The sequence below is a fragment of the Papaver somniferum genome, unplaced genomic scaffold, assembly GCF_003573695.1.
Source record: "Papaver somniferum cultivar HN1 unplaced genomic scaffold, ASM357369v1 unplaced-scaffold_35, whole genome shotgun sequence".
In the NCBI taxonomy this organism is placed as follows: domain Eukaryota; kingdom Viridiplantae; phylum Streptophyta; class Magnoliopsida; order Ranunculales; family Papaveraceae; genus Papaver; species Papaver somniferum.
In genome coordinates, this window is record NW_020645971.1 from 6,057,075 (window position 1) to 6,073,584 (window position 16,510).

The following is a 16,510-nucleotide window of genomic DNA, read 5'->3' on the forward strand; positions in this document are numbered from 1 at the left end:
GGTTTTGTTATTCATTGCATATCTTATGAACAACAAATATGTGTGATAGAGTATAACCGCTCACAACTTGTTGTGTTCTTGGTAGAACTATTCATAAAGGCATGACTTTTGTATTGGTATAACTTTTATTAGTAAAACCAATCTTAAGTAATCACCTGTGATATGATCGGATTATGTCTGCCTTGGGGAAAGGGAACCGATCCTTGTAAGGGAAAGGGAACCGATCCTTGTAAAGGGTGCAGTACATCAAGGGGAACCAATCCTTGTATGGGGTGCAACAAGGTTTATAGCAGAAAGGGAACCGATCCTATGAACATGTGCAACACATATAAGTTAGATATCATATATATGTGGGGAACCGATCCTAGTACTTAGTCAACCGAATATTTGGGAAGCTAGTGTGACTATGCGTAGTACTCACATGGAGGTAGAACCGAAACTTGTTTTGGTAGAACCGTTACACCCATGATTTTGATTGAATGTTGGTTTGATCAATCACATAGTTCTTGAAAGTCAGATGAACCAATTCTAAACTTGTTTGGAAGTGTGGCAAATCGGTTTCAAGGTTGAGTATGAAGGACTTACAAAGTAAAAGATGTCGACATACTTGAACATGTACATAAATCTTATTTATTAATTGTTCAAAGATATTCCTTGATAAATCAAACCGAAATATTCCTAATATCTTTTGATATTTGGAAATATGCTTTTAATATATTAGTAATATTATTATGATAATTTCATAAATGTGTTTTTAACACATTCGGAATTGATATGATAATATAGTGTATTAATATGGAAATTTTCGGAAATGTGTTTTTAACACATTTATTATGAAAATTCGGAATTATATATATTATTGTGTTTTTAACACATTTGATATATATTAAGCATATCTCTTGATTTATATTAGTAAAGTATTTTATATGCTAGCTAATATTTGATTATCAAGATTTCGGTAATATTATTTGGATATTAATGGTAATTACTTGGCATCCAAATTTCCTTGATCTATAAATACTTGAAGCTTGCATTTCGAGTAAATTAATCCTTCGTAACAACAGACTTCCTCTTTTTTCTTTGTTACTGGTGTAGCCGCCTATTAGGAGAGGAGAGTAACCTAATTAGGCGAAATCTCTTACGGCCACTCAATTTAAAGTCTTCTTTGGGATTGAGAATCTCTAGCGCTACCCGTTGGTGGGAAACTAGAACATTGCATTGTTATTTCAGTTTTCGATTATTGATTTGATTGACTAATGGTTGTTGAATCTTTGATTGCACCTAGTTTGTTTATTCTTGAGAACCTTCTCTTCTGATATAAGGCTCACTCAAACTAGATCAAGGATTTAACGTTTCTATGGATCTAAGTTTTTCTAGATCCGTAAGATAGATTCATTGATTTTCCATTGTTAACAGACTCCGTTCTGTGCGACAAATCAATAAGGAATCAAGTTTGTTTTTGCAAATTGTTACTTTGAAGATTAAATCGAAGATTGAAGATTTTGAAGATTTGAAGAAGAAGTTGTTGTGAATCATTAAGAAGATATACTAGATTTACTCCCAAAGAGAACGTCTGTTCTGCTAGGATATTGGGTATTAAATATCTATTGAGAACTTCAGTTCTGCTAGATATTATCAAATCAAGAATACTGCTGAATCTGAGTAACTAGGATTTTAGTTTACTTAGTAGTGTCTACACGAAGTTGCAGGTTTACTTTTTGTAGCGTCTTAATTCATTGAGTATTCAAATCTGGACTAGGTCCCGGGGTTTTTCCTACAAGCTTGTAGTTTTCCTCGTTAACAAAATTTTGATGTGTGTGCTTTACTTTATTTCCGCATTATAATTGTTTTTATATTATAATTAAAGTAATTACACTTGGACGTTAACTAGGCACTTGATATTTATCTTATAAGGTTTCGGTTATCAAGTGAACACTTTGTTGTAGTATTGTCTCGATCTCATTCATAGACGATCACACAAAGTGTATTGGACTTCTCCACTTGTCTGATATAATTATTCACGTGTTAGGCCAGTCCGGACTAACCCTATTTCAAGTGGACATTGTGTTGAAATATTCCTTGAGTGATTGTTTCTCCAAGAGGTTTATACACAGTGGGTCTTGTATAGGTTGTGGTCAAAATAAAAGATTGTGGTGTATTTGGGTACCCTCGTCTTTTCACCTTTATCTTAAAAACATCAATAGAACTACCAATGGCAGTTGCATGAAGCCTCCATGAGGAACCTTCCACGCTGCATACGGCGGTGAATCTCTCAAGGTCATTCTTCAACTTTTTCACCGTATATCCACTTCTCATGCAGTATTTTTGGCAAGCTATACGTACAACATCAACATCACCATAGAACAGTTGTTTTGTATCCTCAAAGATGTTCTCCTAACCATCTGAAACAAAAACACATTTGGAACCTCTTTACCATCTTTCAAATAACTGTTTTTTGCACTGACAACTAAGTTTGCATTACTGTCAACATGCATACGCCTAGAAGGACTAGATCCCCTAGCTGAAATAACATCCACATGCAAATCAAAGAAAGACGATTTATTTGCAGAATGTAATGCAGCAAGACTTTGGAGCGTTACATTGGAAAAAATAGGGACTCTCTCTTCATTTTGGACATAGTTAACGACAATACTCGATGGAGTCAACCAGCTCCACGTATTACAGATGGTAAATTTCAAATCCTCTAAAGTCGAAGACGATGTAACCAAATGTCCAAAGTGGTATTGCTTATGGTGTACATGAGAGTAGCAAGCAATATCTGAATCGTGAGCAACGTCAGACATGTTGACCCTGTAAAAAATGATCCAGAAATTAAGTGGTAATATACATATTGATGTGATATGTAATGATATGTATTGAGTCTGAAAAAGAGTCTCTGAATGGATATGCGCTATACATTTTGATATGTATTGACATGTACTGCAGCATGAAAGAGAGCATGTTATATGCAGTACATTGTATATCTGTTGATGCAGTTCATACATAATACATATTGATATGTCACATCTAATTTGAATGAAAGAGAGTAGAAATTGTATATTTGTTGATGCAGTTCACACATAATACATATTTATATGTCACGTCTAATTTGAATGAGAGCATGCTATATGCACTACATACTGATATGTATTAAAAATATACTAACATGATTTGTCTAATGAACAAAAGTAACTCCATTACAACACTCAGTTCATACATAATACATATTGATATGTCACGTCTATTTTGAAAGAATATGTGCTATACAGAATCATATCAAAACAAACAAAAAAGCTACATTACAACGCAGGATTTATGTATTAAAAAATTACTACAGGATTTTTCTAATGAACTGAGTGTATAACGAATCTTTGTTATGATCATATGTCTCAAGAAAAATCAAAAAACGATGATCAATGAACAAAAAAAATCCCAATTACAAAATCAGATTAAAAAAAATCACCAAAAATTACTTAAGAAACGAACGAGCACAGAATTGAACAATGTACCAAAGACCAAAACCCTTTTCCAGTAGCAAGTACTAGGTCGGGTAGGAGACAAAGCTCCCGAAAGCTGAACATAGTTTTTACGCCGGCCTGTCCAAGCCTTGCACAACCCGTAGGCAAAGAATTAAACAATGTACATCATAATAAAACGATTAGCTACTAAACGACAAAACAAATTGAACAAAAATACATCATAGATAAAGAATCTGATCATCATGATTTCAAAACCTACGAAATCAAACAAAGAAGCAGCAGCAGAGAAGATGATTATAGTAAAAAGTACCTTTTTCTTCTATGGAATAAACCTAACAATTGAGAGCGGGGAGCAACAGAGACGATAAAAAAACCAGCAGCAGCAGAAAAACGACAGAACTCGGATCTGAGATGAAGAAAAAAGAAGAGGAAAGAAACAGAACTCGACTGATTCTTCACCAGTTATATCAGTTGCAGAAGGTTAGATTGGGAAAATTTTCAGCTGGCTCGCACGTGTTGATCGGTTTTCTGGACGAGCGGATAAAAGTTGTGGTCTAAAAACATGTTTTTGGACTAGCCAGTAAAAGTTTTCTAGCACTGGACTAGCCAGTAACCGGGTCAGCGAGAACTGGACTAACCAGTAATTCCTAGTTATTTATTTTCTTTTAACCATATTTTTGATTTGGTGTGGCTCGGCTTCGCCTCGCCCTGTTATTTTTGATTTGGCGTGGCTCCGCAAAGATCTAGCCTAAAATATCATTCATGGAAGCTAAAAACCCACCAAAAAAGATTGCGCATACCAATTTCCTTTGCAATACCTGGAAATCAGGAAACATGAAATAATAAAACTTTATGAATACCCTTATTGGTTAGTAGTGCCAAGATATCTAAAACTGTATAAAGAAGTTTTGAATTTCATTAAACTTTAGAATGGATAAATTTTGTGCCTGCAAAGTTTAGAATAGATAAAGCTTGTGCCTGCAAAGTTTCATATATGAGCAGTGAGCACCTCAATTGCTTGTTATATTCATATCAAATATATTTCTTTGCTTTCTATTACAGTTGAATCAGTGATACTTCTACTTGATTCTCTTCTTCTTCATGATATTCATCTTCTTTTTCTTCTTCATCATTTGAATGAACATCCATGCTTGCATATTCTTCTGAGTGACAATAGTCGACAGAACTTGTACATGGGGAATCTTCATCTCTTGTCTATAAGATTCTTATTCAGTAACTGGAAAGTACTCGTCGTCATTGACACGGTGGAAACATCAACATCATTGGAAGATGCAGGAATACCAAAATCCACATCTATTAGAACCCCTTTTTCTCTATAGTGTAATTCATGGTCACCCTCGCTGTAAATTAAGGATAAGACTATGAGATTATAATGATGAAAATCAAATAAGAAACCTCCCTGCGATGGCACCTAGCACCACAAGTGAGAACAGTAGAGGAAAAAACTTGAGTTACATACAGTTAACTATAAAAAATGATCACGAACTCTATTTGCATCGAGATATTATAAGGGCTCGCTCTAGCACATTTCCTCCTTCATAATTCCAAGAGCCATTACTTACACTTCATAATCGGTGTACACCTACTCCGATATACTAAAAATATGAATGTTATTTAGTAAAGAGTAGCCCTGCAGTAAAAAAATAACGCAAAAGTTGAACTATCACCAAGATAGCTTAAAATTACCTATCAGTCATAGCACAACACACTCCAATACAATATAAAAAAGTTGTGTTTAACCTTATTAAAACGATGATGCAGCTAAGAGTTCAAGAGAGTGTAGGGGAATCAATATACCAAATTAGGCACACAGGAATGTTCACCTGCTTGGCTGCTTCTTCATGATTTACCCGTTTTCTTATAAAAATACTTGTAAGTGCCATATGCTAAAGCATTTTTCCCTCTCACAACCAACATTTGAAAATGCACATCATTTGAAATTCTCGGCGGCTAATATTCAGATGTGAGATTAATTTTTAAAGTGAAAAATTTGAGATACTGATTGAAGATTGTAGGAAGATTACGTACATTCTGCAAGTACTTTTGAATCTCCACCTTTATTATGTTATTATATAATTACCAATTGCAGGGACTGCCATGCCATTTGAAAGTTAAGGTTATTGGTAATAGATTTCACCCATATAAGCTTCTATGTCGACAATTCACTTGTACCACCTTATATGCACATGCACCAATTCCTGGGTAGTACCTTGAGCGAGGAAATCACTCTGGACATCTCCATCGTAATTATGCAAGTCCACACATATCCACCTTTGCTTCATGTCATCGATTAGACAATGCTCATACCTAAAGTCAGATTTTTCATCAGCTACTATTAGAGGATAAGTGCTACTATTAGAGGATAAGTATAATAGAGTCGTGCATCAGAGATGTTACATGTGTACTAACCATATGGAATTATCTTAGAACTTATCCTTCCAGTTAGCTTCGTATACCTCCTGGAAGATATCCGTAAACCTGAAATTTCTCCCATGAAGATTGCATTAGCTCCACGTACTGTGAAAGAATAACTGCTAAAAAATGTAAATCACATCCAACTCAAGTAGAACCAAAATTGTACCTTATGCAGCAGAGAGTGAGATCAACAATTTTACTCGATTGAAACGCTACAGCAATGTTTCCATATATGCTCTGCGAAAACAAAGCAAATTTGGTGAAGCCAAAGTATAATTGGTTACTTTTTCATTAGTTTAGCAGTTGGGCCTATGCTGGCTTGGAGCCGCTAAACAAATGAAAAACATCTGGTTGGCCAGTCACTTATATTTTATCAAAGAGATGACATTTTGTCCAACAGACGACAATATATAATCACACCGGCGTGCTCCCACTCTGTAAATATATTTGACAAAGGGGGCTTTGAAAATAATGTGAACCACAATAGTAGCCATACCTGTCGTGCATTTTCTCGTGAGTATGAAAGCTCTCTTAAAATGCATATCTTGTTCCCAAAAATAGCATCTTAACCTATATAATTTGCTACTTCGATGTTATGCATTATTGTGCTTCCATTTAATTATAGAATATTTGCTGGCGATAGTTTTCTCTAATGCTGCTGTGTGAATGTATCCAGGTCAACCATAACAAAATAAAGATGCATAATGTCTTCAACAGGGAACTTTATTGGTAATATGGGTTTTATTCTTTACTGTAAAGCTATCATGTAAGGTAACAGTTTTCAGTTCCTCAACTTAGAAATAATAGTGCAAGCAAATTGAGTGATGTGGTCACGAATACAAAACCATATTTGAAAACTGATCGAACTTGACCAATCAAACAAAAATAAAATAATAAGAAGAGAATTGCAAGTATCAGTTCATATGTAGAGTGTTACCGGTGGTATTTTGTGGACTGCGGACACATATTTAAAGTATCCACAAGGAACGCTTGGGCACAGTCCATTTCAGTGCCAATATTCATTGGTCAAGTCCTAGAGCATACACATGGAGAAGGTGTGTGCATTTAGATCAAAACGGAAATGTTGTTGTGTGGTTGCTAAACTGATCTGCTAATGTAGAAATGTGCATGGATCCGCATAATTCTGATTCTCTTGACCCAGATCCTGCAAAAGTACATAAACCTATGTATATGTAGAAATTATTAGTTACTTATAATCAGCCGAAGTGACATCCAAGATTTCAAACTGGCAGCTAAGCCATAACTCCACATACATTTCTTTTACATTTTCACAAAGAGCAGGGTATTCAGGGAAATTAAATAAAGTGTAAGGGAAGACTTTCATAGACCTCACTATTGCATACAACACAAACCTGCAACGCATAATTTTGTAGATTAACCAAGGAGAATAAAAATGAAGTTTAACTTGTTAAGACCACCACCAACAACGTTACCCAGATACACTACTCTCTTGAGGCATCCATCACCACCCATTGCCAGCAATATCCACAATATTATCTACTTCACATCCAACTTTCCTACTACAGTACTATACCAAGAAACTTGAAACTACAAATGGAGGAGAAAAAAGAACATTTTGTTAAATTTATACAAATAGTTTCTATGCATTAGTATGGACAACCTGATATGCTTTATAAACAGACTAAAAGTGGGAAAACTCTAGACTAAATCAATTTACAAAATGGAAGAAGCGTAACTTTAAATGAGATTCTAGCGAACTCTCAGAATAGTTTATACTACAAAAGTACCAAAGAAATAGATAAGGTCGAACACTGAGTCATCTGCAGTGAAGGGGATTGATATATCAGGTAAAGCAACAAACAAATGAGAAGCAGCAAGATTAAAAATGGCTTACTTATGGATCCAATAAAACACTGAAATAAGCTTGGCTGTCAGCCTCAGCGCTGTTGATCGTTGATGAGAGCGTCAACATCTGATTCATCCAAAACTATATACCAGGTTGATTTCTCGAGACATCATCAAAACCCTTTTGCCAGTGAAAAAGATAGTAACCACCCTTTTCGCAACTGCAACAACATGTGCCTAAAAAGACTAAGTTAAAAAAACACCTACAGGGATCCCTTGGGCCTTGGCTAACTAATCTAGCTTTATTTCCTGTCTCTTCTAGCCAAAGCCTCAGCATTTTTCTTTACATGAGAGGAACCAGGGGTTACTACAACTTGATTACTTAAATCCATCTCAACTCCTTAAACTCCTAGCAACAAAAAAAAATACACGTCCACCAATTACTTTTTGCATTATAAACTAAACATCATAGAAATGTACTCCCAAACTAAGGAAAAAAACAAAAACTTGACCATAAAATGCATTTACTACAGTGTATAGGGCAATAGTATAGCCTAGTGTCCCTGATACCTCGCGTCACAACATTGTTACTGACTTTCTTATTAAAACCCAACACTTACCGAAAATGAGAAACTTTACACAAAGTCATTATAAAAGTGAGAGAAGAAATTAAAAACAATGGATATATCAAAATCAAACTTGACGAGAAAATATCTGATAAAGCAGATATTTTCCATTTCCGAGAGTTATCAGTATAAAACCAAAGAAATTAAAAGCGGATATTATTTCTTTCCATTGCTTTATCGCTGATAAAGCAGATGATTGATGAAACTTGTCCAAATTAGAGTGACCTGCATTAAGAGGCTCTATGATGGAGTTTCTACAGAGTACAGAACAGATAAAACATAAGATGTGACTTACCTGCTGGATGGTTGTAATTATTTATTTTTTTCCCGCATCACTGAGCTTAATCTCAATTGCACCTTCCACCTATAATTCTGCTGGATGATTGAATTCAGTTTACTAATCAGAAAATAGAACAACAATGCACTAATCTACAACCAATATGATTAAACTAAAGACAAAGTAAACCCTAACAAATCAAATATCATGAATGAAGAGAAAATGGTAAGAAAGAAATAGAGAATCGGAAAATAGGGTTGGGGTTTTGTAGTAAAGGTCATACATTTTTCAGTGAAAATCATGGTAAACTGAAAATCGTCCCTGCAAATTAAAACACAACAAAACAATAATCTTATCAAAATATGATGAAGTATGAATCCGAAGAAAAAATGATAGCATAACAGGGAGAAAACATGATAGTTTAATCAAATGATTAAGAGATTCGAATTATATACCTAATGAAAAAGATGAAAATTCAACTAATTTATCATTAATTAGATGAAAACGCTAACCCCTATACCATTGATAAACATAAATCAAATAAAACCCCTAAAATCTAGAGAACCCTAGAATTACAGATTATAGCACTGAAAAGGATTTTGATATGAGGGCATGTACATACCTAATCGAATAAGAGAATGTAATCGATTCAATTATTGATATCCGCCATTAACTGTTTGAATCATAGCTGAAGCTTCAACTGTTGAGAAGAGAGACGGAGAGAGCCGAGTAAAAAGAACGAAATAAAGTTTTTTTCTTTTTTTTTTTCCTTTTTGTTTCCGGAAAGACTGATTTTTATTTTTTGTGCCGTTTTTTTCGGTTAAAAATCGGTTTATGTAACCGTACCTAAACGTGTACACCATGTTGGCTCAACAATAGTTAACCGAAGTTAGTCATATGATCACTCTCATATCAACCTTATTCATCTTAACCATAACTTGTTCAAATGACTCAAATGAAACTAGTTAAAGAGTTGTTCAATTGTTATATTCTCATATAAGTATACAAGAACACAATTGAAGCAAAATCGGTCTGATTCATTCGAATCAATTCATGAACATTATAGCCACGGTTTGCAAAGATTGCATTCCTTATTATATAAATGTTTAAGTTCATGTACATAACCGATTTTAGAACTTTAACCTTCAAGTATGCAAACGGGTACGCATACTTGAAATACCCGGACCAAGATTGGGTTTCGCCAGTACACAAACGGGTACGCGTACTTCCAATCCCAGCAGAAATATTCGGACATGAACCTTAGGCCAGTATGCAAATGGGTACGCATACTTAGGTTCCCGGATTTCTCAGGCCAACAGATACGCGTATGGGTACGCATACTATGGTTCCCGGACATGGATTACATATGTGCAAGTTTACACAACATGTCATATCCAATAATGGTTAAGTGTTCTAAACTCTTATTTCAATCACTGAAACTTTCTTAGAGGATGACAATAGCCGTTTTCACACATTATTAGCATCAAAGCAATCTTCAAGTTATTGAAATAATTATAACGAAACATTCCAAGTCTACACCAAATGATTGTATCACACAAACCATGTAAGATGTTACTCGGAAATTTCACATGATCATATTTTGACTTGCGTCAAGAATAAAAGATGAACTTGGTCGAAGCGAAAGCTTGCCAACACATATTCCGAGAAATATGTAAGTGAGTTAAACTCAGCTCGAAATCTCAATGTATATAATAGAAAACCATATCGTAACATGACTTATGTATCAATATAGGAGATAGAGTAGAAATAGACTTTCCAAGTGATAGATGAGTTTCAGTCTCCATATACCTTTTATTGATGAAGTTCCACAAGATCTCCTTAGTAGTTCTTCGTCTTCAAATGATGAACACCGTGAAGTATAAGGCTCAACTACACAATCTATGTCCTAGTCCGAAACATTTATAAGTAGACTAGAAATCAAGACTTATAGTTTTGATCACTAACATTGACAAACATGTTTGAGATAGCAAACATGCTTGAGATAGTTTTGATGCTCGGGTTCGACCGAGCAGTGCTCTAACACTTATAACTAAAGTGGCCGAAAACATTTATAAACCTACTTTTAGTATTAAAATTAACCACACATAAAAAGAATAGAATTGACGGGTATTACAGTCTATCCCACTAGAAAAGGATTTTGTCCACAAAATCAGGCGTACTTTATCGACAAGAGATGTGATTAAAACAACATATAACATCTTCATGCATTCACAAATCATTTTACCCGGATGCACAATCTAGCACCAAAGTCTACTCGTTAAGCGTCTAATATCATAGAAACGTGCAATATGTTCTGCACAGTAAACGAACGTAGTGGCAATTCTAGCTAGTATGCCATATTATTTTATTTTATTTTTGTACCATCATAAAAGTTCCAATGAACCTTAGAGCCAATTTCTCTAATCTAGTCTCATCACACATTTCATATAAACGAAATACACTAGTAATGTTTTCTCCCGACTTCCAAAAGTAACAGTCATAGAGTGTCTGCATAGATTTCTTGTCATTTTCTTTATGAGTTGTACGACAATGAACTTTACAATGAGAATTTTTCTTATAATCCAGGGGAACCATATGTTGTCCTGAGTAATTATTCTCTCTTACTTCCGTCAACTGTACTGGTTCCCTAAAGGGTATACTTCCTCAAACAGATCCATGCAAATAAATAAATGATAGATTACTCACTACTAGAACATTCACATCTAACCCAAACTAGCTTCTAACTACTGCTGCCAAATTTGGAAGTGAAATGAGCAGCTCCATCAAATAATTGAGTTTGGCGTTTCAAATGAGGAACACTCAACTGTATATAGATGAGCAAAGGAAGTTTTAGACAAGCATATGCCCATCACCAACCTATAATGGAACATAACCATGTTTCAGATTGGCACATTCAATCAAAGAAATGTATCTAAGCATTTCAAGGAAACGAACTCGGTATTATAATAACCTTCTTGTTCACGACTTCCGTTGCATAAATAAGCTCACACAAATCCAAGTCTAGCATGGTAACTGTCTATCAAACGACAAGGTAAGTCGCAAAAACAATATACAATCCAGATCAGTGCTACATAGATTACACATACTGTCAAAGAATCTCTAACTTAAGATAAGAAGTTTACCCATCCACTGGCGTGGATTTACCACTGGGCTCAAGCTAGACACATCGTATTGAACGTACATATACCTCCCTTCACAATCAAATTATAAGATATACCAAAACCATAATTTACCAACACTTTCTTTCATTCATAACATAATTACTCAAGTTATTTGGTTATTGATCATCTTGCATCCATAAAGCAAACGGTAGAGAAATGATCAACCTAAGTTATGCATGGAAAGTTAACCCTCATGATCATGGTATTTATGGATGACTTACAATATCAACATGATAGGAAAACAGAAATATAGACGATCAATAATAAATTAAAATGCAATACAGAAATATTCATTATTCATTCTTAGAAACCCATGCATCTATACTCATTACAGGTAGTTAACAATATAACATCTACAGTACATGGTCCTTATACCAAAAGTAATATCATTATTAACATTGTCAACTACTTATAATTCATGGAAAGCAACCAACACTACCATCTAATACAACGTAATGTCCAAGGCAGACACGTATGCTTACATATTATGGTTTCCAAAGTATATCCAAATTATTAAGTTTTGCCACGGATTGTAAATACACTGCAAATGATTTAATATCTAAATGGGATAACACAAAGACCCTTAAACATGTTCCTTTTTTTTCCTGAAGCATACCTAAAACATGCTGATATCATTATCGAGATGACCTTCATACTGGCCTCAACCGGTTTTTACGTACATTTATATTTTATCAAGGTAGTCGGTCATTAGTTAGGTACTATGATTCCAATCATCAATACTGTATGCCATTCCAGCAAAACTTTGAAAAATAACAAACTACACAGTTCGTAAGCAAAGGTTTAAGCTTTATGTTTTCTTTTTTTTCTTTTTTTTGTCAGAGAGAGTTAACACCATAAGCCTACCCTTTAAATTCCAGAAAAATATCTCCAACTCTAAAATCCAACCTGGTGCTACTTTTAAAGAATCAAGGATACCCATTTTCTCCATGCGCTTTTTTAAAAGGCAATCAGTACACAACTTGTCATAACTTTGCTTCTTTATGATCTAACTTAGAGCACCTACCATATGAAGTGAAGTAAATAAACCGTCTAATAGTTTGGTATACAGGGTGAAATCGTACAAGGATCTCCAGAAGTGCAATAAACTCTCACCACATACTTGGCAGTAACTTAGGGACCTTTCATAATACAACCGCAAAATCCAGGAATTGCTCACAACGAGTACATTCCTATTAGTTTCCATCTCAAACTTAATTTAACTAAAGAAATCCTTTACAAACAGGCTAGAGATAGATGAACTCTCCACTAGTACCTCGAATTTATTAAACATCACAAAATGATGGTATTAGTAGCACGACTCAAAATTGCATAAAATTATGATCTCTTGACATTAGGATACACTATATGCTTTAGATTCCCCAAAACAACATTTGAACGTATCAGAAAACATCCACGCCTTACATCATCAGGATAAACATAGATTAGTTACTTTTCAACGTAGGACAATAAAAGATCTACACTAGGACCTCTAGGTCTCTATAATCTAGATTAACGGTTTCCAAATACTGTCCATATATAAGAACTGATTCCCAGACTCAAGAAGTAACGTGTTTCCCTGAGAATAGAATACAAAAACCTAAGTATAGTCAACATTAAACACAAATTAGATCTTAATATATGCTTGATAGTAAATACTTATACTTCAAGAATTTCTCTATCTTAATGAAACAATCATTTTCCTTAAGAAACACGAAGTAGGATTCATATATTATACCCACAAAGATGTGCTGGTACACATCCCACAACATAGAAACACTCGCAAATGCATTGGAACGTCCATACTAACACTTGGAAATCTAAGAGAACATATCTTGACACCTCATCGTGAAGATTAAATAAGGAACACATCCACAAATTTTATATCCTTCCCTACATATCACCAAGAACCTGGAGACCTAAGCAAATCTCCAAAGTGTGTAATTCAACATTTCTACTTTTCAAAATTCATACAAAAGTACTATAGTGATTGACATACCCTGTATATACTCTTAACACAAGCAATTTCGCTACTGGTGTACTGAACCAGTACAAGAATCGGAATTCAGATGAAGAAATTAAGCTAAATTCTGCAACTACGGCTACACTAGAAATATCTTCTTATTCATTAAAGAGAACTCGCTCCTCTCTTACATCTTTAATACCAAACCCTAACAAAGAAAGGACCACTCACTACTCTACAGCGGTCGCATAACCAGCCGTACTCTAATTCGGAAATAACGGCTAAGCAACATAAAAGCTAAAGTTGTAACGGTATACAAATAGGAAAGGATTAACGCACTAGATTACATACAAGGGCACTCCTAGCTAACAACTAACATTAATGCAATAGTAGAGGTACATGACAATACCCTATTCTCAAAAATATCCTTGTCCTCAAGGATACAAATCTGGAAAGTGAGCAGCAATGTGTGTGGCATCCTCCCAAGTGGCATTTTCTGCAGAGGCGTTGGTCAATTGGATAAGGAGTTGTAATATATCAGAGACATTCCTGGAGAAAGTTCTGGTGGCTAAAATATCAGCAGGATCAATCACTATCGGACCTTCATGATCCACCACAGGTAGCTGAGGAGAAGGGATATGAGACACACCAATCTGCTTCTTAAGCTGGGATACATGGAACACTGGGTGGATTCTAGAGCCTGGAGGTAGTAGTAATTTATAAGCCAGGTTGCCTACCTTCTGAATCACCTTGAAATGACCATAATATTTTGCCTGTAACTTGAAGCTCTTGCGCAAAGCAAGAGAAGCTTGCCTGTAGGGTTGAAGTTTGAGATAAACCATATCACCCACCTCAAAAATCCTGTCAGTTCTCTTCAAATCAGCAAACAACTTCATTCTCTCTTGAGCCCTTAAGAGAGTGTCTTTCAAAATGTTTAAAACAATGTCCTTATTCTTCAAGTAGTCCTCCACAGCTTCCACAGTAGTATCAAAGTGCAAGGGAAAAGCAAGGTGAGGAGGATTGTAACCATACAGAGCTTTGAATGTACTCATTTTGATGCTAGTATGGTAACAATTATTATACCACCATTCTACCAAAGGAATCCACTGAAACCATTATTTTTGTTTAAAACCAGTCATGCATCTTAAGTATTGTTCCAGGCAAGCATTTACTCTTTCAGTCTGGCCATCAGTCTGGGGGTGATAAGTGTTAGAGCATTGCTCGGTCGAACTCGCATGCGTTGCTATCCAAAGCATGTTTGTAAATGTTAGTGATCAAAACTATAAGTCTTGATTTCTAGTATACTATAGGTAAGTCTCGGACTAGGATAGAAAGTGTAGTTCAGCTCAAGAACTCCATGGAAATCATCATATAAGACGAATGACTACTCAAGGAACTGGTGGAACTTCATCGACTAAAAGGTATGTGGAGACTTGAACTTATCTATCACTCAAAAGTCTACCTACTCTATCTCCTATCTTGAGACAAAATTCGTTTTATTATATAAACTTTGATTATACACATTTGCTATTTCGAGCCGAGTTTATCTCGCCTATCTATTTCTCGAAATATGTGTTAATAAGCTTTTGCTTTGGCCAAGTTCATCTTTACCTAGTGACAAAAGTCATGATACGTTTCAATCACTTTGAAAATTACTTACTTTCACGAAAAATAGTTTGTAAATAACAACTATATAATAACGTCCTCTAAGAATGTTTCAATGATTGAAATGAGAGTTTAGATTATATAACCAATGTTGGATATAAGAATTGTGTGGCAACATATATATGTATAAGTCCTTTTTTCCTTGAACCGAAGTTTGCGAACTTTGTTGATCAGGAGAACCGGAACAGAGCCGTGAACTCAGTCCGCGAACCCAGTCCTCGAACTGGAGGAAGTTCTCGACCCGAGAAAATCTGCTGGAGTTTGAGAACTCCTTCCAGGAACTTAAGTCCACGAACTAAGTCTGCGAACTTAAGTTGGTTATATCTAAAGACAATTGTTTGTGAACTTATATTAACTAAGGAATGCTAAATGCAAACCGTGGTATAAAGTTCATGAACCGATTCGAGTGAATCAGACCGTTTTTGCTTCGATTGTGTCTTGTGTAGTTACATAAGATCTAAGCGATTGAAAAACTCTCTAACTAGTTCATTTGAGTCATTTGAACTAGTTATGGTGAAGAAGAATATGGTAGATATCAAAGTGGTCATATGGCTAACAATTTGGTTAACTATTGTTGAACCAACAAATGTTAATGTTTGGGAACATAAACCCAAAATTCGACATTTCATTTGTGTGTAACAAGCTAAGGTTTTGATCCAACGGTTGAGAAATATTAGCTTGAATCTAATCAGGTTTTTCATCTAACGGTGAATATTGAATGCTTTGTTACCAAGCTAACATTGATTGCAAACCTTGATTTGAAAGACTATATAAGGGAGAACTCTAGCAACTGGGAAACCTAATCCCCACACCTTCTATGTGATACTAGTTGTATTAGCTAGAGTCGATTCTCCTTTAACCTTAGGTTTCTTCTTAAAAACCAGGTTAACGACTTAAAGACTTCATTGGTATTGTGAAGCCAAACCGATACTACTTTCTCATAGTTTTGTGATCTGATCTTGCATCTTCTATCGTTTTGAGTGCAATCGTAATGATTTACTTGAGATTTATATCTCCGATAGGCAAGATAGAAAAGTAGTCACAAACATCTTCGTCTC

General features: G+C 35.1%; 1 protein-coding gene and 1 long non-coding RNA gene across 18 annotated transcripts; both read right to left on the bottom strand.

The window, feature by feature from the left end:
- Positions 1-4,373: 4,373 nt before the first annotated feature.
- Positions 4,374-9,397, bottom strand: LOC113342282. Of its 17 annotated transcripts, none has more exons than XR_003356561.1 (7): positions 9,268-9,374; positions 8,929-8,966; positions 8,664-8,740; positions 6,853-7,963; positions 6,082-6,152; positions 5,910-5,978; positions 4,374-5,807 (listed from the first exon to the last, which is right to left on the bottom strand). It is a non-coding gene; the product is annotated as an uncharacterized LOC113342282 (long non-coding RNA). The 17 variants fall into 17 exon arrangements; XR_003356560.1 differs by having other exon boundaries at positions 6,853-7,979; XR_003356547.1 differs by having other exon boundaries at positions 6,853-8,151.
- Positions 9,398-14,221: 4,824 nt separating this feature from the next.
- On the bottom strand, positions 14,222-14,839 carry LOC113342264. Its single transcript, XM_026586859.1, has one exon. The coding sequence runs from the start codon at positions 14,837-14,839 to the stop codon at positions 14,222-14,224; it is 618 nt and encodes a 205-aa protein (XP_026442644.1).
- Positions 14,840-16,510: the final 1,671 nt, after the last annotated feature.